The sequence below is a fragment of the Ahaetulla prasina genome, chromosome 12 (genome assembly GCF_028640845.1).
Source record: "Ahaetulla prasina isolate Xishuangbanna chromosome 12, ASM2864084v1, whole genome shotgun sequence".
In the NCBI taxonomy this organism is placed as follows: domain Eukaryota; kingdom Metazoa; phylum Chordata; class Lepidosauria; order Squamata; family Colubridae; genus Ahaetulla; species Ahaetulla prasina.
In genome coordinates, this window is record NC_080550.1 from 21,812,615 (window position 1) to 21,836,770 (window position 24,156).

Consider the following 24,156-nt stretch of genomic DNA (forward strand, 5'->3'; position numbering starts at 1 on the left):
TTGATAGTCCACACCACCTTTAGGAGGTGTGGACTTCAATTCCCAGAATTCTCCAGCCGATTCTGGATGTTCGCAAATCCAAATCTTAAGAGTTACCAACTTTGAGAAGCATCATTGCCTTAAAGTTCTTTGACATATTATGAGGCTGCGTTATAATTTATTAGAACAAAACACGTTCAGTTTGTACCATTGCTTACTGCTCTTGATACTTGTCCTTCTTTTGATTTTTTTTTGTAACCTGATTTTTCTGCATGAACTGATCTTTGATTGAAATAAACTACTTAATAGCCAATTGAACTAATTGGTTCTTACTCCCAAGGAATGGGACATAGCATTGCAGCCTGGATTTCTTTTAGATGCTTGATCTCTTTCAGGGCTGATGTCCCAAGCCCCAGCATTTTGAAAAATGTGCAAAAACATCTACGATTCCAGTTTGTGGTTTTTGCCTTCCTGCCACAAATATAGAGTTGGATCATGGGCTTTTTTCTTCCTTTCAAAGCGGACTATTAACTGGTTCACTGCAAATTTTAGCTTGTCTTTTTTATCCAATCCAAAACGTAGCTTGTTTGTTATAGTTCATAAAATTGTTTATGACAAACAGCTTTTGTGGGTGATCCTTTCCTACTGCGGGACTTGTACCTTATAATCCTGAATTTTGCAACATAAAAGAAAACGGTGATGGTGAATTTCTTTGGTTTTAAAAGAAGTTGCTTGGTTTCCTCTAAGGATAGTTAAGGATACATTTTACTGCTTTCCAGCATCTTGAAAATATTATGGTTTACTGAATAAAGTTGTATATTATTCCTTTTCCTCTTTGGTCTTAGGGCGCAAGTCTTACATCTAAATTGCTTATAAATTTGCTCAGAATTTCTGAGTCTAACTTCTATTTTTACAGTTTCATTTTCCCCCCCTCCTGTGTAAGCATTTTTGTTCAATCTAGTGTCGGGTTATATTATTGGAGCTGATGGTAACAGAGCACTTTGAAATGCAGAATTATCAGGCAATCTAAAGGTTATGCCACGTTATATTACTGTAACACTGAAAGTGTGAGACAGATGAAAATTCAGATAAAGGAATGTAGGATGTTCCTTTGAAAACTTGGGTGTGCACCAGGTTTTGCACACTTCTAACGACAGGTATCTGAGCATGTGGGAACTCCCTTTACTGCTTTCTTGATAGAATCCTTGGTGCTCTCTCAGCTTGGTTGTTTGATAGTAGGTGTTTCATTACCCGACTAGGTAACTTCATCAGTGGTAGTAGGGAATAGGGTTTGTTTATATATAATAGATTGCCCTATCAGTGTTGGTGGGAGTGTGGTTTTCTCCTTGATAGTTCCTTGATTAGGGTTTTAGTTTCCACTTGATTGGCTGAGATTAATCCCCACACTCACCAGCACTGAGAATGTTACTTAGCTGGATAATGAAATGTCTACAAGAAAACCACCACACTCAGAGAGCACCAAGGACTTCACAGCTCATCCCTAAGCTAGATATTCATTGGTCTTTTCTCAGGGTCTGTGAATATGCCACTAATACGTACCTAATATTACCTACGTAGGGACTTGTCAATGCAAGGAATGACTTTACTCTCACCACCAAATCACAGACCCCTGTAGTTCTACTGAGTAAACGTTTGTATCACCAGTGAGTAAAGATGACGAGTGGAAGTCCTCCAGTAATCTCTCTAAATCTCAGGGCCCCCAAAGCTAATCCCTTTTGACAACACAAGGGGAAGAAGAAGATGGCATGGCAAGATACCCAAGTAGCAACCTTCGTAGCAAGAGGTCCTGTCCAGATCCAGGAATCGCTGGGTCCGAAGGAAAGTAGAGAGCCTTCCTTTAAACATGAAAGGGAAGATCAAAGGCAAACAAAGGAAGCCAAAATTACTCACAGAAGCCACAGCTGTTAGGTCACTGGCATAGGACAACATGTGGACAGTTCTGAACCAGTTAAAGCCTGCTGAGATAACCAAGACTCAGGATATGGAAATAGCAATGAGAAGGATCTCTTCTTATTCATTATACCAGGGGTCTGCAAACTTGGCTCTTTTAAGCTGGGAGTTGTGGACTTCAACTCCCAGCTTTGCTGGCTGAGGAACTCTGGGAGTTGAAGTCCACAAGTCTTAAACGAGCCAAGTTTGCAGCAGACCCCTGCATTATACTAACAAAGAGGGGGGACCTTGTGAAATTGTGAAAGCTTTTCTTGAATAGTCTTTAAAATGGAATATATTGGAGAAATCCCAAAGGTGCTTTTTCAGGAGGCAACTGGACTTCCTTGTTTTTTTTTCTTTTGAAGACGTTTTGCTTCTCATTCAAGAAGCTTCTTCAACAAGAAAGTCCAGTTGCCTCCTGAAAAAGCACCTTTGGGACAACGAGGACCGGGACAACTGAGAATCTCTACAGACATTTAGCAATATTGGAGAAATAGTCGCTAAATCGGATTATTTGCCCTGCTCTAAACTGCTGTATTCCATGCAAAATTGCATGGGGGAAAAAAGCAATCCCTTAAGCTTCATATATCCCATCACCAGATGGTCATGGTGGACTCTTCCCCAAATTATTTAACGCTGGAATTATTACTTCTAAGTGCTCCAAGTCTTACTGATCTCTTGGCAGCTGAGAGAAAGAGAAAGTGGTTGAACACCCTGTAGTAAGGCAGTACATTTGGCTATTCTCCCCATCTTCCCTATCACTGGAAAATGGTGTAGACCTTACTTGTAATCTGACTTTGGTTGTTGGAAGTCAGCTGGGGAGGCCTTAAATGGTGACCATATGACCCTGGGATGCTGCAACTATTTTAAATGTATGCCACTTGCCAAGTGCCTGAACTGAGACTCTGGAAAGAGTTCAAAGAAGAGCAACAAAGATGATTAGGCCTCTGGAGGCTAAACCATATGATGTACAATTGAGAGAACTGAGAATGTCTAGCCAAATGATAGAAGGACTAGGAGTGACATGATAAGGTAAAGGTAAAGATTCCCCTCGCACGTATGTGCTAGTCGTTCCCGACTCTAGGGGGCGGTGCTCATCTCCGTTTCAAAGCTGAAGAGCCAGCGCTGTCCAGTGACGTCTCCGTGGTCATGAGCCGGCATGACTAAACACCAAAGGCGCACGAAACGCTGTTACCTTCCCACCAAAGATGGTCCCTATTTTTCTATTTGCATTTTTATGTGCTTTCGAACTGCTAGGTTTGTAGAAGCTAGGACAAATAACAGGAGCTCACCCCATTATGCAGCGCTAGGGATTCGAACCACTGAACTGCCGACCTTTTGATCGACAAGCTCAGCGTCTTAGCCACTGAGCCACTGTCTTCTAATACTTGAGCAGCTCTCACAGAGAAGAGGGGATTGATTTATTCTCCAAAGCACCTCCAGGGCAGGTCAAGAAGTAGGTGGAAAATCATTAAAGGAAGATCCAACTTAGAACTAAGGAGAAATTTCCTGACGGTGAGAACAGTTAATCAGTGGAACGTCTTGCCTCTGGAAGTTGTGGGTGCTTCATCCCTGGAGGTTTTCAAGAAGAGACTGGACAGCCATTTGTTGGGAATGGTATAAGGTCTCTTCAGGCAGTAGGTTTGGACTAGAAGACCTTCCATAATAGGGTTGTTATTATAGGGAATAATTATTATGAGGAATAATAACCTTATTATTCATGATGTAAAAAAGATATTGAGACTCTAGAAAGGGTGCAGAGAAGAGCAACAAAGATGATTAGAGGACTGGAGGGTAAAACATATGAAGAACGGTTGCAGGAACTGGATATGTCCAGTTTGATGAAAAGAAGGACTAGAGGTGACATGATAGCAGTCTTCCAATATCTCAGGGGCTGCCACAAAGAAGACGGGGTCAACTTATTCTCCAAAGCGCCTGAAGGCAGGACAAGAAGCAATGGGTGGAAATTAATGAAGGAGAGAAGCAACCTGGAATTAAGGAGAAACTTCCTAGCAGTGAGGACAATTAACCAGGCTTGCCTTCAAAAGTTGTGGGTGCTCCATCAGTAAGAAGAGACTGGATAGCCACTTGTCTGAAATGATATAGGGCAGTGGTTCTCAACCTTTATAGTGCTGCGACCCTTTTAATACAATTCCCCACGATGTGGCGACCCCTTTAATACAATTCCCCACGATGTGGCGACCCCAACCGTAAAATGATTTTCATTTTGAATTTATCGCGCCTGAAGTTGTATTGGCTAGCGATCTGAACTGTTGCGATTGCCTTGAGGACGGAGGCATTAAAGCGGAGACTCCTCCCCTATTAAGTTTATCGCGCCTGAAGCCAGATTAGGTTAGCGATTGGGAGTGATTGCAGCTGGCTTGAGAGGGAGACATCAGAGCAAAGATTTCTCTCTTTTTTAATTCATCGCGCCTGAAGCCGAATTCGGCTAGCGATTTGAAGAGCCTGCAGCTGGCTTGTGGAGTCAACCATTGGAGCGCGATTCTTCGACTCGCAAGTATACTTCCCATATTTCCGGTGGTCTTAGGCGACCCCTGGCAAATCGTCATTCGACCCCCAACGGGGTCCCGACCCACAGGTTGAGAACCTCTGATATAGGGTCTCCTGCTCGAGCAGGGGGTTGGCTTAGAAGTCCTCCAAGGTCCCTTCCAGCTCTATTCTGATTGATTGACTTGTGAAGTCCACACCGGGGCTTTTAGCAGAGGGCAAGCTTTGGTGCTTCTTGTCTGTGCCCAAGGAGGCAGGTTCACACTAAGAGAGAGGTGAGAGTCAGCCGGTTCGGGAGAACCGGTAGTAGAAACCTGGTTGGGCCTGCCCACCCGCCCGAGCGTAATCCCATCCTATATTGGATATATCCTTGGATTATTGTAATGCTCTCTACATGGGGCTCCCCTTGAGGTGCATCCGGAGGCTTCAGTTAGTCCAGAATGCAGCTGCGCGAGTGATAGAGGGAGCTTCGCGTAGCTCCCGTGTAACACCGCTCCTGAGCAGACTGCACTGGCTACCTGTGGCCTTTCGGGTGCACTTTAAGGTTTTGGTCACTACCTTTAAAGCACTCCATGGCTTAGGGCCTGGGTACTTACGGGACCGCCTGCTGTTACCTCATGCCTCCCACCGACCCGTACGCTCTCACAGAGAGGGACTTCTCAGGGTGCCGTCCGCCAAGCAATGTCAACTGGCGGCCCCCAGGGGAAGATCCTTCTCTGTGGGGGCTCCCACCCTCTGGAACGAACTTCCCCCGGGTTTACGCCAAATACCTGACCTTCAGACCTTTCGCCGCGAATTGAAAACACATCTATTTATTCGCGCGGGGCTGGCTTAAATTTTATTGGTTTTAAATTTCTATTATTAATTTTAAGGGTTTTTTTAGTTTTATATATTTTAAAGTTTTTAGGCCAATTTTATAATAAGTTTTTTAATTTGTATTTTAATTGTATATTGTACTGTTTTGTTTTACCTTGGCTGTACACCGCCCTGAGTCCTTCGGGAGAAGGGCGGTGTAAAAATCGAATAAATAAATAAATAAAATATTGTCGTGTTTTGTGATGCTGCATCCATGTGTGGGCAGCGCGTGTGTGCGTATTTCCATGTTGTTTGACGCCGCACGCATGTGTGGATGGTGCGTGTGAACAAATTGCCGTGTTTTGTGACGCTGCACGCATGCGCGGATGGCACGCTCACATTTCCGGTGCTGGGCGAACCGGTTGTTACAATACGTAAGCCCACCTCTGCACTAAAACCATAGCAAGGTGTCATTTCAGATCCTCTCTCCAATTGCTGGTTCCCGAGAAAGAGAAACCTGTTGATTTTCCTGCACTATCACTGAACTGTCACTTCTGCCTTCATGGGTGATTCATGACAGAGCAATGCTACCCCTTATTAGATTCACTGACACTTCCTCATTAGTGAGAAGCAGCAACTCTGCAAATATCATTTTATCTTTTGCACTATTAAGAGTTGTAGCTTCGGGTTCGATTGGCTGGAAAGCCCCCGCCCCCCAAGGTACACCTGGAAGTCTGCATCCCCGATGCTGCATTTTACGCACCCAAACAGGCTCAAAACACACATCTTGATCTAAAAGCCATTTCGAAGAGAATCGCAGCTTTTCCTGTTCTTAAAAGCCAGGCTGCCATTTTTTTTTCATTCTTTCAATTGTGCTTGTCTGCAGTGTCATTCATTGCTTAAAGCTAACTTCCTGACTGTGTGTGTGTGGGAGGGGGGGGGCAGAGGGTCCCCACCCATCTTGGTTTTTTTTGTTTGGTATATCTCTTTGGAAATAAGCCACACAAACAGCTGTTGCTCCAGCTGCATACTTTACTGGGTGCTCTTCAAGTGGTGTAAAGTTTAAATATAGTCCGTCCCTCTGCAAAAGTTAAAGTTATGTGCTAACACAGCACAAAACATCTATTTCCTCTTTTTTCCACACGGCAGCCCTGCAGTGGCCCGCAAACGTAACTCGGTATTTGCTGTTCCCACAAGATCTGAAGGCAAGTTAGTTCCCCTGGTTCATTGTTCTCACTGTCAGGAAATTTCTCCTTAGTTCTAGCAGGCTAAAGTCTGTAGAGATTCTCAGTCATCCAGGTCATGGTTGTCCCAAAGGTGCTTTTTCAGGAGGCAACTGGACTTTTCTTTTGAAGACGTTTCACTTCTCATCCAAGAAGCTTCATCAGCTCTGACAGGATAGTGGGGAATGGAAGGATTTATTTTTCTTGCAGGCAGCAAAAAACCTGCATCTTTTTAGAGGGTCGCTGAACCACTTGGAGGTTTATCTGTGTCCTCAGGTCACCTGAGTAGTGCTAATGGTTCCTGTAGTCTGCAATTTTTGCAGTTCTAGGTTGTTTCTCTCCTTGAAGAGTTTCCATCTGTTGCTTCTTGTCCTGCCTGCAGGTGCTTTGGAGAATAGGTTGACCCCGCTCTTCCTTGTGGCAGCCCCTTAGATATTGGAGCACTGCTATCATGCTACTCCTACTCCTTCTTTAAACTAGACCAGGGGTGTCAAATTTGATTTCATTGAGGGCCACATCACGGTTGTGTTTGACCTCAGGGGGCCCGGGGTGGGTGTGGCCAGCTCGACATTATTCATGTTGGGGGCACCTGTGGTGGCCCGAGCGCTTTGTCAGTGAAAACGGGCTCCCAGATTCTGTGTTCGGCTGCGACGGCCTCCTGCAACCCCCTGCCAGTGAAAACAGAGTTCAGGAGGGCCGCCTGCGACCCTCCCGAGCTCCGTTTTCGCTGGCAGAGGCACCAAGGGCCCATCCTTTCCAGGGTGCTCTTCCACCATCATCTGACTGCCTATTTTTACCAATATATCTCCCCTTGTGCACCTGCCCGATTTAGAAGCCATCCTCTGGGGAGGAAGCTTAACCTGTTGAAAAGCAGAGGAGGAAAAGGGAAGAGTAGCAGAATAAAATATACACCTTCCAGCAGTCTTTTTTTCATGCAGTGTGCATAAAACCCCTGAATTCTTCATCATATATGAATTGTAGATCTTTTCCTTGCTTTTACTTCATAGGTCATTGAAAGGAAGGAAGGAAGGAAAAAAGGGAGGAAGGAGAGGGACAGGAGGAGAGAGAAGGAAGAAAAGGAAGGAAGGAAGGAAAAGGGGGAAAGGAAGGGAGCAGGAAGGAAGGAGAGAGGAGAAAGAAGAAAGAAAGGAAAAGGAAGGAAGGAGGGAGAAAGGAAGAAAAAGGTAAGAGAAGGAGAGATAAGAGAAGAAAAGTTCAAATATAAATTATAGATGGAATATATCCATAACAAGAAAAATAAAATGGAAATTGATCTGTATTTACATTTGCATAAATGGACAGAGAACCAGAAAAAAGAAAATAACGGCAGATTCATACCTTCAATCACAAAATGCAACAGTTCTAGAGAAAAATGTTGGGGGTCTGAGCTTTGAAAACTAAAGCTGCTAAGCTAAACTAAACTAAAAAAAGTGACTGAGAAATGCCATTTTTCCTGCTCTGTCACCTGAAGCTCCAAGAATTTGAGAACAAGAGTAGAGATGAAGCACTGATGGAATGAAGATATTGTGAACCTTACCAGCACTTCTCTATCCTTTTTAAAATCGGATATACTTTTGACTTTGGGTGAAATGTCCAATGCTTAACCTGCAGAACTCTGAATATAACATCTAATTTTGCTCAGTGGCTTAAATTTAAATTTGCTAAGGCCCCTTGCACAACCGTTTCTCCTGGATCATTTTGAAGGATGGAGAATGGGAAATGACACTAGGACTAGAAATTAGCACATCATAGCTGTTCACCACAACACTGAGTATCTTATGTATTTTACATTTGCATAAATGGACAGAGAACCTGAAAAAAGAAAATAACGGCAGATTCATACCTTCAATCACAAAATGCAACAGTTCTAGAGAAAAATGTTGGGGGTCTGAGCTTTGAAAACTAAAGCTGCTAAGCTAAACTAAACTAAAAAAAGTGACTGAGAAATGCCATTTTTCCTGCTCTGTCACCTGAAGCTCCAAGAATTTGAGAACAAGAGTAGAGATGAAGCACTGATGGAATGAAGATATTGTGAACCTTACCAGCACTTCTCTATCCTTTTTAAAATCGGATATACTTTTGACTTTGGGTGAAATGTCCAATGCTTAACCTGCAGAACTCTGAATATAACATCTAATTTTGCTCAGTGGCTTAAATTTAAATTTGCTAAGGCCCCTTGCACAACCGTTTCTCCTGGATCATTTTGAAGGATGGAGAATGGGAAATGACACTAGGACTAGAAATTAGCACATCATAGCTGTTCACCACAACACTGAGTATCTTATGTATTTTACATTTGTGTTGCTTGTTACCTGTTTCCCGGTTCTTATTCTCAGGATGGTTATAGCAGCCTAATATTTGTAAAGATGTAGTTCAGCTATTAAGAAACAGAAACTTTTTACTGTAGGTTCTAACCCAGCAAATTCGAGGGAATAACAGAATAACAGTTGAAAGGGACCTTGGAGGTCTTCTAGTCCAACCCCCCTGCTCAAGCAGGAAATCCTATATAGCATTTCAGACAAAAGGTTGTCTAATCTCTTCTTAAAAACCTCCAGTGTTAGAGAATCCCCAACTTTTGGAGGCAAGTTGCTCCACTGATTCAATTGTTCTAACTGTCAGGAAATTTCTCCTTAGTTCTAAGTTGCTTCTTTCCTTGATCAGTTTCCACCCATTGCTTCTTGTTCTACCCTCAGGCGCTTTGGAGAACAGCCCGACTCCCTCTTCTTTGTGGCAACCCCTGAGATAATGGAACACTGCTATCATGTCTCCCCTAGTCCTTCTTTTCATTAAACTAGACATACCCAGTTCCTGCAACCGTTCTTCCTATGCTTTAGCGTCCAGTTGCAGTAAGCAAGGCATGCAAAAATAATGAAGCTGATACTCATAACTGAAAAAAGTTTTTTTTTTCAGACTGATGTGCTAAATTGTCAGCTGTATTTTCAGCTACGTGAAATTCAATCCCAAGCAAGGTGAAACAAGGATTAAGCTATTGTTTTCACTGTTTAGGGTTGGTGAGAGAAAATTTGCAAAGGAAACAATGGCTTTTAACATTCATGTTGACTTTCCGAAAAAAACACCCAAAACAAAATCCCATTGTCTGTATTTGCATCCTGTTTTACACCTGTATTTTGTGAGCGGATGGAAAGAGTCTGGGAGGGAAAAAAAACAGCTTTCTTTTGTATTTTCCGAAAATATGGCATCAAACTTCCTTTGTTTCAGTTGGTGTCTGTTTTATTTATTCAACACTCTTTATATCTTGCTACATCCGGTATTGATTCTTGGAGAGGGGTACTTAGTTAGACTTTTCCCTACATTAGATATAAAGGAAGAAAAAATGGCTAGACACTCCTTCTTCCCATTTATAATTTTTTATAAAAAATTTTATTCGGCTTTAACTTGAGTCAGCCTTTCCCTTCTCCTTGTTAATCATTGAAAGTTGGGCCAACCGTCTTCTACAAACAAATATGTAGTGAATCCATCAACTATTATCCATCTATTTTGCCTTTTACGTAGGTGCTGAAGTCTAAAGGTGCTCGGAGATGGCAAGGTCAGCATTTTGATAGTGGTTATAGTATAGTCCTCAACTTATAACAGTTTGTTTAGTGACCGTTCAAAGTTACAACGGGACTGAAAAAAGCGACTTATGACCATTTTTCACACTTATGACCATTGCAGCATCCCCAAGATCAGAGGTGGGCTGCTGGGAGTTCTCAAGAAACTGTGCAGTTTGGAGAACCCCCAAATCCCACTCCTGGTTGGCCCCACCTACTCCACCCCTCCCAGGAGTCCCCACGTGGCCCATTTTGGATGCAACTTAGTGCAGGGTGTGTGTGGAGGCTCAGGAGAGTGAGAAACGGGCCTACCGGACATTTGGGAAGGCCGAAAACAGGTCTTCGGAGCCTGGGAAGGCCGTTTTTGCCCTCCTGGAAGCTTGAGGAAAGCCTCCAGAGGCCGGGGAGGGCAAACACCACCACCCCTGTTGTAGTGCAGGAGGCCGACTAGGCCACACCCACCCAGCAACTGGGCAGAGAACCTGTTGTGTCTGCGCCCCCCGAGCCGGGCCCCCTGCCAGAAAGTGACTCGGAAAGTGAGGGGGAAGGGCCATCAGGACTTACCTCTGGAGCACCGGCTTCCCTGGCTCAGCTCCAGGAGCCAGAAACAGGCCAGGTGGAGGAGATAACGAGGCCTCCGTCCCCTGACTCTTCCCCCCCCAGGCCACGCCTCCAGACCCGGCTGATGGCAATCAGACCTGGCTGTACCCTAGGTTTCGTAGGCAGGAGAGGCGGGAACAACAGAAGCAGGGGTGGGGCAGGCCTAGGAAGTGCTGAGTCATGGAGTCACACCCCACAGGATATAAAAGCAGCAGGGCTGCTATACCACTTCGTGGCAAGCAAATCAACTGCTTAACTAGAGCTGAAGTACTGTTTGTTCCTGGTTGACTCATCAGCATCAAGAGAGATAACAGAGACACTTGGCAGACGCTCGCTAGTTTGCTGCCAGAGCTGATATTTGCCGGCTAATTAAGTCATCGCTTGGACTGAGGCAAGGGGGACAGAACAGAACCCCTTGCTAAAATTTTTGAAGCCCCCCCCTGCCCAAGCACTCGAATGCTTGAGAACTGGTTCGTATTTATGATGGTTGCAGTGTTGTGGGGTCACGTGATCCCCTTTTGCGGCCTTCTGACAAGCAAAGTTAACGGGAAAGCCAGATTCACTTAACAACGGGGTTATTAACTTAACAACTGGAGTGTTTCACTTAACAGATGTGGCAAGAAAGTCGTAAAACAGGGCAAAACTCACTTAACAAATTTCTCATTTAGCAACGTCAATGTTGGGCTCTTTTGTGGTCATAAGTTGAGGACTGCCTGTAGTAATGGAAGCTATTATATTAGTGCACGAGTAAGAGGCTATTTCTGGAATTCAGGGCAGGCCCTCTTATGAACATATTTTGGGGTGCCATTTTAAAAACGTAAGACTCCTTGGTGACCTCTGAACTTGGTTGTTTTCCGGCAGATGTTTCATCACCCAATTAGACCCAAAATATCTTCACGAAAACAGCCATACTCAACACCAAGGAGCTCCAGCTACAAATGTTCTCTTCTATTGGTGTCCCAAGGTCATGTGATCCCCTTTTGTGATTATCTGACAAGCAAAGTCAACGGGGATACAGATACAGATTAACAGAATTGGATGGGACCTTGTAGGTCATCTGGTCCAACCCCCCACCCAAGCAGGAGACCCTACACCATTTCTGACAGATGGCAGCCCAGTCTCTTCTTGAAAGCCTCCAATGATGAAGCTCCCACAACTTCTGAAGGCAACTTCTGTTCCATGGGTTGATTGTTCTCACTGTCAGAACATTTCTTCTTATTTCCAGGTTGAATCTCTCCTTGATCAGTTTCCATCCATGATCAAAATTCAGACTCCTGCCTTGGCAGTTGTCTTATATTTATGACGGACCTGAGGTCACGTGGTCCCCTTTTGCGACCTTCTGACAAGCAAAGCCAAGGAAGCCAGGTTCACTTAACAACCGTGTTACTAACTTAACAGCTGCAGTGATTCACTTAACAACGGTGGCAGGAAAGGTCAGAAAATGGGGCAAAGCTCATTTCACAAATATCTCACTTAACAATTAGAAATTTTGGGCTCAATTGTGGTTGTCAGTTAAGGACTACTTGTACATGCTGGTTCTCAAGCGCCCGAATTTTGATCAGGTGACCAATGGGATGTGGCACCTGTCATAAGTGCAAGTCACTTTTTCAGTGCCGTGGGTAAGTTCCAATGATTGCTAAAGAAATGGTCGTAAGACAAGGATTACTTTCTCTCTATATATGTATATATTTGTGTGAGTAGCCACACACATCTTTGTTGTTGTTGTTGTTCTTAGTTGTGAAGTCATTTCTAACCCATTGCGACCCCATGAACAAGGGTCTTCCAGACCTTCCTGTCCTCTCCCATCCTCTGGAGTCCATTTAAGCTCACGCCGACTGCTTTAGTGACTCCATCCAGCCACCTCGTTCTCTGCCGTCCCCTTCTTCTTTTGCCCTCAATCATTCCCAGCATTAGGTTCTTCTCCAGTGAGTCCTTCCTTCTCATTAGATGGCCAAAGTATTTGAGTTTCATCTTCAGGATCTGGCCTTCTAAAGAGCAGTCAGGGTTGATCTCCTCTAGGACTGACCGTTTGGATCGCCTTGCAGTCCAAGGGACTCGCAGGAGTCTTCTCCAGCACCAGAGTTCAAAGGCCTCAATTCTTTGCTGCTCAGCCTTTCTTATGGTCCAGCTTTCGTAGCCATACATTGCAATTGGGAAAACCATAGCCTTGACTATATGCACTTTTGTTGGCAGGGTGATGTCTCTGCTTTTTAGTACACTGTCTAGATTTGCTATAGCTTTCCTCCCCAGGAGCAAACGTCTTTTAATTTCTTGGTGATCTTGGAGCCCAGGAACATACAGTCTGTCACTACCTCCATTTCTTTCCCATCTATTTGCCAGGAATTGAGAGGGCCAGATGTCATGATCTTAGTTTTCTTAATGTTGAGTTTCAAGCCAGCTTTGGCACTCTCCTCCTTCAGCTGCATCAAGAAGCTCTTTAGTTCCTCTTCACTTTCTGCCATTACACTTGTTCCAAGTGTACACTTGTTACACCTTACTCTTACTCAGTAAATCGCTTATGACTCTATCATGTAAATAGCATGGGAGATAATTCCGACTGTAGACTGAAACATTTAATTTATTCATGGCTGCTCAAACTCTAACCCTTGACCTGTAGGAAGATCTGTCTGTTCTTACATCCAGTTTGCATAGTGGAATGAAACCACTTCCTCTCTTCTTGAGTCAATGTTTTATCGAAAGAACGCACACTAGTTGTGTTTCAAATAAAGTTGACTGTTTTTTTGGTCTTCCTTTCTGTTCCATGTAATGCAATTATGTTAATAAAACCTAGCATGAGGAAGCATTTTTGAACATTTTCAGAGAAAATGCTTGGGTGGTATTTAGAATTCCTTTTCTAAGAATGGGCATGCAGTTGAGGCTGCCTCTGAAACATTGTTGGAAATAAACCTGATATTTGAACTTGGTGCTCTGTTTATGTCATGTTAACTTCCCTTTCACTTTTTTTTACGGGGGACCCCCCCCCCGCCACTCCAAACTTTTGAAAAATATAACGTGGACAAAGCCAATGCCCACCTTAGCCACTATTGGGCTAGGATAATTTTGAAGACGAAAATGCTCACAGAAGCAGCAGTCCTACAGAGAAAATTTCAGTACTGAAATTAACTTCAATTTCAAATTACTTCTTTAGAAATTTATGAAGAGCTGTTCCAAATGAAAACAACAAGACTAACCGAATACAATTTACTCAAATGAGAAGATTTTAAATCTATGAAAAAAACATGTAAGAAATCAAGAGTTGTGATGCTGAAGATAGATAGATAGATAGATAGATAGATAGATAGATAGATAGATAGATAGATAGATAGATAGATAGATAGATAGATGGATGATGGATGGATGTCTTTTAACTTCTGTTTTAATGTAATTAAAACAGAACATGTAATTAGCTGAAGCAGTTTATCATTTTAGCATATCGTTTAAGATCACCAGAACATTTTAAAATTCTTGGGAGGAATTGTCTTATATAGCGGGAAGTGTTTGCAATAATACAAATATTCACATATATTTATTCCCGAGCAAGTAAAATAAAGAGTTTGGAAATAGATGTAAATATAGGAGCTCTGGATGCTCCATTGTTAAAGGTTTTCAAGAAAATCTTGGACAGCCATTTGTCTAGAATGGAATAAGGATTTCTTCCTTGGGCAGAAGATTGGACTAGAAGACCTCCAAGGTCCCTTCCAGATCTATGATTCTATGATCGTTGCCTGGTATAACTAAATATGTCAGTGGTATGGTTTGATGCAATGATGAGGCGCCACCTCTTTTAATTTCACTTAGAGAGGTTGAACCTTCAGCCTTTCTTCTTGTGCTGTGACCTATTTGTCCTTGTTGGAGTAGCAGCTGCTGCCATCTGTTAACAAAAAAGCTCTTTTGTGTTCTGTAAACATATTTTTTTTTGAGATGTAGAATAGCTGATGAATGAGAAGGAGCTTCTGGTTGATTAGAGCAAGGGTGCTGCCGAAGGACTTTCTGTGGTCAACCTGATGCTTTTGAAAAGGTGCAAAGTTAGACGTCCCTGAAAGTTTGGGTCACATCTAACATAGGGTCACCCTTACAAGGTAGTCCAGACAAGAAGCACAGCCAGAAGCACTAGCCTTAAATCTATAGTAAGTGTACATCAGGGCTGTCAAACTCCCGGCCTACAGGCTGAATGCATCACGCCAGGGGTGAAATGTAAAATTTGTTATTACCAGTTTTGTGGGCATGGCTTGGTGGTGGTGGGTAATGTGACTGGTTGGGTGTGGCCAACTTTTTTTTTTAACTTTTAAAAGCATTTTTTCTACAGGCTTTTAAAAGCAATTTTCTACAACCTCTTTGGATGAAGAGGTTGAGAAAAAATGCTTTTAAAAGGTTCAGATGATCCCAGCTGAGCTGCGCGATCATCAGAGACTTTTTTTTTACTTTTAAAAGCATTTTTTCGGCCAAAGAAAAAATGCTTTTAAAAGTTAAAAAAAAACAACCTCTGATGATCGCACAGCTCAGCTGGGCATGCGGGTGTGTGTGTGTGTGTAGAGATTTTTGGTACCGGTTCTCCGAACAACCCACCACCATCGCTACTGGATTGCGTGATCCAGTCCAAACCGGGAGCATTTCACCCATGCCCGGTTTAACGAAGGAGGAAAAAGTCCCGATATGTCACGTGACGACACGGTGATGATGTGAGTCTGACACCCTGGTTAACAGAATTTTCAAGCCTGAAGGTACATCTCTACCCCCTCACCTTTACTGTCCAAAAAACTAGGAAAGGTCTCTCCTGAGATGTTTGCGATTCCTTCTGGATGGAACTCACCTGACTATTGTCTACTCTGGAGCTCTTCCTCCTGTTTCCCAGGATCATTCTCATACACGTAGTGACTTACTTATTATTTATCTACTTACTTACGAAGTGAATTTATATATCCACACATCCACCCGAGAAACTCTGGGCAGTAAACAGAAATTAAAAACACAACTCAGATGTACGAACAGTTAAAAACTGGGTAGCCTCTTAAGAACTCTCCACGGTAGATTCATTCACAACCGCACCCCATTAAAGCGCCATTAAAATCCTGGCCCCAGTGCCTAGGGAGAAAACTAGATCAGGAATGGGCTGCTGGGGGTTCGGAAGAACCTCTAGCTAAGATTCTGTGCAGTTTGGAGAACCCCCAAATCCCACTCCTAGCTGGCCCCACCTGCCCCTCCCAGGAGTCCCCATGCGGCCCGTTTTGGATGCAGGTAAGTGCAGGGTGTGTGTAGAGGCTTGGGGAGGGAAAAAACGGGTCTACCGGAAGTTTTGGGGAGACCATTTTTGCCCTCCTGGAGGTTCAAAGAAAGCTTCCGGAGTCCAGGGAGGGCAACCTCCCTCCCTGCCGTAGTGCAGGAGGCTGACTAGGCCATGCCCACAATGGCCACGCCCACCTAACAACCGGGCAGAGAACCCCTTGCTAAAAATTTTGAAGCCCAGCCCTGAACTAGATATTCACCCCTTTTCAGAAAAGTAGCAGGGATGAGGTGGTCCTTATCTTGGAGGTGGGGGGTGGAGGGTGGGGAGCGGTTCCACCAGGCTAGTGATGTGTCAGAGAAAACTTCTAGAATCATTTAGCCTTTTGGTGCCAAAATGAAAGAAATGGGGACAGGTTTGTATCACTTTGATAATGGTTGAGTGGTCCTGGGAAGATGCGCTGAGTTACAAGCACAAAAATGACCCTTATGTACAAATATGAAATTCTACTTGCACCCCGGTAATCAAGTGGCTCAGGCTGTAAGAAGCCTGTTATTAAAACACAGCTGCCTGCAATTACTGCAGGTTCTAGTCCCACCAGGTCCAAGGTTGACTCAGCCTTCCATCCTTTATAAGGTAAAATGAGGACCCAGATTGTTGGGGGGGGCAATAAGTTGACTTTGTAAATATACAAATAGAATGAGACTATTGCCTTACACACTGTAAGCCGCCCTGAGTCTTCGGAGAAGGGCGGGATATAAATGTAAACAAACAAAAAAAGTGAGAAATACGACCAATCCACTCGCTCTATGTTTTTTATTGGTTAGATGGCAATGTTTTGGGGGCTATTGTTCAACACCAACCTCAAACCTCCGCCGCCTTCGATATGACCTGAGTTTAACTCATAGAATAATCTGTTACAATATCCTTCCTGTTGAAGACTAATTCAGCTTCAATCGCAACATTACATGAGCACACAATAGATTTAAACTTAATGTGAACCGCTCCAATTTTGACTGCAGAAAATATGACTTCAGTAATAGAGTTATTAATGCCTGGAATTCACTTACCTGACTCTTGGTCTCTTCCCAAAATCCCCAAAGCTTTAACCAAAGACTATCTACTATTGACCTCACCCCATTCCTAAGAGGTCTGTAAGGGGCGTGCATAAGAGCACAAGTGTGCCTACCGTTCCTGTCTTAATGTTCCCTTTGATTGTATCCAATTCGTATAGTTTTTCTTTTTTATACTTATGCTTATATATATGCTTATATATCATATAGTTATTTCATGCTTATGCTTACATATACTAGTGTGACAAAATAAATAAATAAATAAAATAAAATAAAATAAATAGATAAATATAGCAGTTTTTACCCAAGAGTCTGATTATGAAATGGGATTCAGTAACTTTGACGTTTTAGATTTCTTTCATTTTTTATTTTCTTTTTCAGTGGATTTAACGGAAATCAAGGAAATCAGACTAGGAAAAAATGCGAAGGATTTTGAGCGTGGAAAAGGTGCACGTCAGAAGGAGGAGCACTGTTTCACCATTTTTTATGGCACTCAGTTTGTTCTCAACACTTTAAGCCTGGCAGGTAAAACCTATTATCTTTGAATCTCTCCTTCAAAATCTGGGATTGCATCACGTTACTCCTTCCAAATGCTTGTTGACATCATCTTAATATTTATTCCCAACTGCAACTATTTTTTTTTTTAAGGGAGACTGGTACTCCCTGTAAGGGTAACATGACCTGAGTATAACTCATAAAATCATCTGCTACAATGTCCTTCCTGTCGAAGACTACTTCAGCTTCAATCGCAACAATACACGAGTACACAATAGATTTAAACTTAATGTGAACCGCTCCAATCTTGATTGTAGACAATATTTATTTATTTATTTATTTTATTTTATTTTATTAAACTTTTATACCGCCCTTCTCCCGAAGGACTCAGGGCGGTGTACAGCCTTCATTTAAAACAATTAATATACACACTAAAATAACAATTAAAAAGCTTATTCAATAAAAGGCCGAAATTAAAACCATCCAATTGACCATATAAAATACTCAATAAAATTACAATTGAAAAATTTAAAATTTAAAATTTAGAGTTTAAAAATCAGGCCAGTCCCGCTTGGATAAATAAATAAGTTTTCAGTTCCCGGCGAAATATGACTTCAGTAACAGAGTTGTTAATGCCTGGAATGCACTACCTGACTCTGTGGTCTCTTCCCAAAATCCCCAAAGCTTTAATCAAGATCTACTATTGACCTCACCCTATTCCTAAGAGGTCTTTAAGGGGCGTGCATAAGAGCACCAGCGTGCCTATCCTTCCTGTCCTAATGTTCCCTTGATCGTATCCAATTCATATGATTATTTCATGCTTATACTTACATATACTGTTGTGTTTGACAAATAAATAAATAAATAAAAATTAAAAAAAAATATTTCCAGGCTGGCCCCACAGGCTGGATTTAAGTACCCTGTGGGCCAGATGCAGCCTGCGGGCCTTGAGTTTGACACCCCTGCCTTAAATCTACAGTTAAGATTACATGACCAGAATTTTGCAAGCCGGAAGGTACATCTCTACCCCACCCCCCTCGCCTTTACAGTCTAAGAAACTAGGGAAGGTCTCTCCTGAGATGTTCGCCATTCCGTCTTCATACTCATCTGGCCATTGAGGTTGTCCTCGACTTGCAACCACAATTGGGACCCGAATTTCCGTTGCTAAGTTAAAAAAGTAAGGCATTTGTCTAGTGCGTCCCCCGTCCCCCCAAATTTCACCACTTTTTTCTGGCCATGGTGGTTAAGTGAACCACTTGCAGTTCTTCAAGGAATCATACAGTCATCAGGCAAATCCGGCTCCCCAAATAACTTTTCTTGTCGGAAGCCAACTAAGAAGGTCCCGTATGGCGATCATGTAACCCTGGGATGCTGCAACTGTTGTAAATGTTCAGGCCCACTTGCCAAGGTCCTGAATTTGGATCATGTGACTTTGGGGAATGTTGGGATGGTCCTAAGTGCCCGGGATTATTTGTAGGTCATGGTTTTTTCAGTGCCATTGTAACTCTGAATGGTTGCTTAAACAAACGGTGGTTAAGTCGTGGACTACCTCTGTTGGGAAGAGCTGGAAAGAAGATGGGATGTATGTATCTAGTTACTAATACAGGGTTATAAGTGCTTGTGCATCTCTGTTACTGCATCCTCTAGAGCAGGGGTCTGCAAACTTGGCTCTTTTAAGGCTTGTGGACTTCAACTCCCAGAGTTCCCCAGCCAGCAAAGCTCTGGGAGTTGAAGTCCACAAGTCTTAAAAGAGCCAAGTTTGCAGACTCCTGCTCTAGAGCAATGTTTTCCAGTGGTGGCTTGTTTAATGCAGTGTTTTTCATTTTAAGATGTGTGGACTTCAACTTCTAGAATTCATAGGATAGGATAGAATAGGATATAGAATAGAATAAAAAAGAATAGAGGATAGGATAGGGTAGGGTAGGGTAGGATAGGAGATAGGATAGGATAGGATATAGGATAGGATAGGATAGGATAGGATAGGATAGGATAGGATAGGATAGGATAGGATAGGATAGTAGAGTAGAATAGAAAAGAAAAGAAAAGAAAAGAATAGAGATAGGATAGGATATAGGATAGGATAGGATAGGATATAGAATAGAATAGAATAGAAAAGAATAGAGGAAAGGATAGGAGATAGGATAGGATAGGATATAGAATAGAATAGAAAAAAATAGAGGACAGGATAGGAGATAGGATAGGATAGGATAGGATAGTAGAGTAGAATAGAAAAGAAAAGAAAAGAATATAGGATAGGATAGGATATAGGATAGGATAGGACAGGATCGGATACAGAATAGAATAGAATAGAATAGAAAAGAATAGAGGATAGGATAGGAGATAGGATAGGATAGGATATAGAATAGAATAGAAAAAAATAGAGGACAGGATAGGAGATAGGATAGGATAGGATATAGAATAGAATAGAAAAAAATAGAGGACAGGATAGGAGATAGGATAGGATAGGATAGTAGAGTAGAATAGAAAAGAAAAGAAAAGAAAAGAAAAGAAAAGAAAAGAATAGAGGATAGGATAGGATAGGATATAGGATAGGATAGGATAGGACAGGATAGGATACAGAATAGAATAGAATAGAATAGAAAAGAATAGAGGATAGGATAGGAGATAGGATAGGATAGGATATAGAATAGAATAGGAAAAAAATAGAGGATAGGATAGGATAGGATATAGAATAGAACAGAAAAGAATAGAGGATAGGATAGGAGATAGGATAGGATAGGAGATAGGATAGGATAGGATATAGGATGGGATGGGACGGGATCTTGGAGATCTTCTAGTCTAGCCCCCTGCTCAAGCACGAGAACCTTTACTATTTCAGATAAGTGACTGTCCAGTCTCATCTTAAAAACCGCCAGTGATGGAGCGCCCACGATTTTTGAAGGGCAAGCAGTTCCACAAGGTTAATTGTCCTCACTGTTGAGAAGTTTCTCCTTTGATTGCGCGGATAAACTCACACGAGAGCTAAAGGGAAAGGATGACTCGGAATATTATGCGATATGGGAGAAATGGTATGAATAGATAGATCGTAGAAATAAGGAATGGAAATATACATAAAGGAATAGAACATTTAGAAATAGAATGTATATCATGTATATCATGTATTGAATATTGATTCTAGTTGTAGGAATAACGCCACAGATCTGTTAAATGTGTAATAGATATGTAAAGAGAAAAAATGCAATAAAAAACCCCAAAAACCAGTATCTTCCTTTCAGACGTTTTGCTTTCCTTCAAAAGTATGCAATTTCTTCTTGCCGTCATGAAGCTTGTGCGGTGGGATAACAGATGTTTCTCATTCTTGGGGTGGTTTTTTTCCTCATCATCAAGTTTCTTAATTTGCATCTTTACATTTCTTGCCCATGGCAGCTGACTCAAAGGAGGAGGCGGACAAATGGCTTTGTGGGTTGAATATTTTGTATCAGGAAGCTATAAAAGCAGGCACCCCAGCAATTACAGAGAGGTATGTGGAAGAACCGTTTTGTATTTATATAGAGTAACAGAATAACAGAACAACAGAGTTGGGAGGGACCTTAGAGGTTGTCTAGTCCAGCCCCCTGCTCAAGCAGGAGACCCTGTACCATTCCAGACAAGTGGCTGTCCAGTCTCTTCTTAGAAACCTCCAGTGATGGAGCACCCACAACTTCTGGAGGCAAGCTGTTCCACTGGTTAATTGTCCTCACTGCTAGGAAGCTTCTCCTTAATTTCAGGTTGCTTCTCTCCTTGATTAATTTTCATCCACTGTTTCTTGTCCTGCCCTCAGGTGCTTTGCAGAATAAATTGACCCCCTCTTTCTTGTGGCAGTCCCTCAAATATTGGAACTGCTATCATGTCCCTGCACTCCTTCTTTCCACTAGACTAGACAAACCCAATTATGTACACTATACATACACCAATCGTATAACTGTTCAATTAGGGTTGTTGACAGTAGGTTGTTGACACTGAGAGCATATGCACCAACACAAATTCCTTGTGTGTCCAATCACACTTGGCCAATAAAAAATTCTATTCTATTCTATTATGAATCACTTTAACTCAGTTTTCTAATGGATCTGAAGTATCTCCGTCCGCTTTAGACTTAAATTCACCCCTCTCACATCCTTCTCTTCCTCCTTCCGCTCCTTCTCCCTCTCCATCCCTCCTCTTTCTGTTCCTGGACTGATTGTACATAGGTAATTCTAATGTACCATTGATGATACATCAGTCTTAGCACCATGCTGAAAGTAACCAGAATAATCTCCGTGCTCATAAATAAAAAAATTTCACATTCATATTTATAATTCATACTGTTTAATGCCAAAATGTTAGATAGGCTCTTCAGAATCTGTCCCACGGTCACAGAAAAATGAAAAAGATACTTCGGCGCTGTTTGCGCTTCATGAAAAGTTACGTATCGAAACAGGAGCCTTCATTAATGTTTTGATGCTTCATGTGTTGAAATTGCAACGCATCATTAAGTCCGGTCTTTCTGTTTACAAAACTAATCCTGGCTGTATTTTTATTGGCTCTTTAAAGCTGGCTGAGGAAGCTAATTTACTCGGTGGATCAATCCAGAAGGAACAGGTACTTATTCATTTCAGATTCTAAAGCCGTGCTCTGTTTCCCCCCCTCCCCCTTTAATATGTATTTTTGTTGTAATTAAGTCGCTTATTAAAAAAGTCATTTAAATCCCATGTGACTAGGCCTATATTTGCTTTCTGTATAAATTGGGTGAAATGCTCCCGGTTCAGACCGGTTCGGCTGAGCCGGTAGTGATGATGGCCGGTGATTCGGAGAACCAGTAGCTATGGTGGATCCGGCCACGTGGGGACTCCTGGAAGGGAAGGGGCAGGGTGGGTGGGGCCAGCCAGGAGTGGGATTTGGGCGTTCTCCGAACTGTACAAAATCTTAGCTAGAGGTTTCCCTGAACCCCTGCAAACCCCCAGCAGCCCACTCCTGGCTTTTTCCACAAGGCAGCTGGACTTTCCGAAGTTGGAACTGAAGAAGCTTCTTGGATGAGAAGCGAAATGTTAAGGGGGAAAAAAAATAAAACTGCCAAGAAAGTCCAGATGCCTTTTGGAAAAAGCACCTTCGAGACAAGCTGGTTGGAAGATGCAAGAAACGACGCTTGTGCAAATGGGCACCAGCACTGGGTTATTGTGCATCAAGTCATAAGATCAAGCTTCCCCAGGAACTGAACTGGTGTGACCGAGGTTGAGTTTTGAGTCTCAGGAGAAAGGCTGAAGGGCTCAGCCCATCCTGTTATTTGATCCTAGCCCACAACACCAAGCTGGCACCTTTGTTTAAATAAGAAACAACACAATAAAGAAAGAGTGTGATGAATGAGAGGCCCAAGGGGCAGCAGAACCTTTGCTGCTATCCTAAGTGTGCCCCATATGACCTTGGCTGCCTCTTGATTGTGGTCATAACACCAAACGGCAACACAGCTGGTGTTACCTCAAGGTTAAGGGAAGCGAGGCGATTCTGCCTCTTAACTTTCCAAACAGGGTAATTATATTGCATTTTGTGGAAAATTTGGGAATCTTTGCTTCAGGTATTCCGAGGGATATTTATTTTTGAGAAAATGCCATTTTGAACGAGCAGTTGGTCCAAAGTTATTATTATTATTTTTTGCGGTATGCTTCCGAGATGGAAAAAAATCAGTCAACTAAACAGCCAGCGACTGTTTTCTTTCGAAAATATGGCCTCGTATAATGAAAAGACAGTTTATCAACGTAGCAACTGACACAAGTGAATTAGTGAAGTGTATCTTTCCTGCCTATTAAGAGTGCACTTCATCATTTCTGTTAAATTTAGTAACTGTCTGAGTTCAAGGTAGCATCTGTCATTTCTCCCTGCACATGTTGTGCAATGTGAGCATAATGCAATTTAGCATGGCCTTTAGACTTTTTGATGCCTTCCTGATAATGTTATTCCTTCACAGCGCAAGAACTAGAGACTGTACGATCAGAAAAGCACATAAATGTTGACTGTCTTATAAAATCAAAACTTTCATTTAAGTCGGGATTTTTCCATAAATTGTTTTTCTGGCCACTACAGCTGCTTTGCAGATGGGAGTCAGAGCACTGATTCTGACCAGCATTATAAACCTTTGAGTTGTGTTTCATTGGTGTTGTGTTTTGCTGTTTTTAAAATCATGCCTGTTCCATGTTGTTCTTTTGCTTTATCTGTTTTGGTCCTGAAGCAGAAGTATTCACTCAGGGGCATCAGCTGACGGTTTTCCATCCTGAAAGTCTGAGAGTTGGTAAAAGGGACTACATTTGTGGAGTCTTTTGCGCTCTCTGAGCTTGGTTGCTTTCTTGCAGATTTTTCATTACCCAACTAGGTAACATAATCAATGTTAGAAGAGAGTTGGGTTTGTTCTCTACAAGGAATCAAGGAATCTGTTGTGGTCCACCAGCAGCCTGCGGAGCTGGCAACAGAGTCGGACAGTGATGAGGCTGAGGTGGGACCAGGGCCATCAGGAAGTGAGGTGCGGACTCCAGAGCCTCCAGAGGCTGACAGTAGTGAGGCAGAGGAACAGGAGAGCCTGTTCCTAATGCACACATGAGAAGAGCTGCCAGAAGGCAAGAGCACCTCAAGCAAAGAGGACGACTTGGGAGTAGGGCCAAGAGATGATTGGCTCCTCCCATAAGGCTTAAAAGACCAGCAACGGCGTTTGGGCTCTTTGCCGGAAAAGAACGTTGATAGCTTTGTCTTGTTGCATTTGTTTCATATCGGTGTATTCTGAACGTTTGCCAAGA

The 24,156-nt window shown here is 42.6% G+C and overlaps 1 protein-coding gene across 1 annotated transcript in view; it reads left to right on the forward strand.

Moving 5' to 3' along the window:
• PLCG2 (phospholipase C gamma 2) overlaps positions 1 to 24,156 on the forward strand; it is a 116,284-nt gene that overhangs the window by 22,942 nt on the left and 69,186 nt on the right. Inside the window, exons 3-5 of the mRNA XM_058155470.1 lie at positions 17,282 to 17,425; positions 20,783 to 20,876; positions 21,929 to 21,976. Of these exons, the coding sequence (XP_058011453.1) occupies positions 17,282 to 17,425; positions 20,783 to 20,876; positions 21,929 to 21,976 (286 nt within the window). The remainder of the gene's footprint in view (positions 1 to 17,281; positions 17,426 to 20,782; positions 20,877 to 21,928; positions 21,977 to 24,156) is intronic.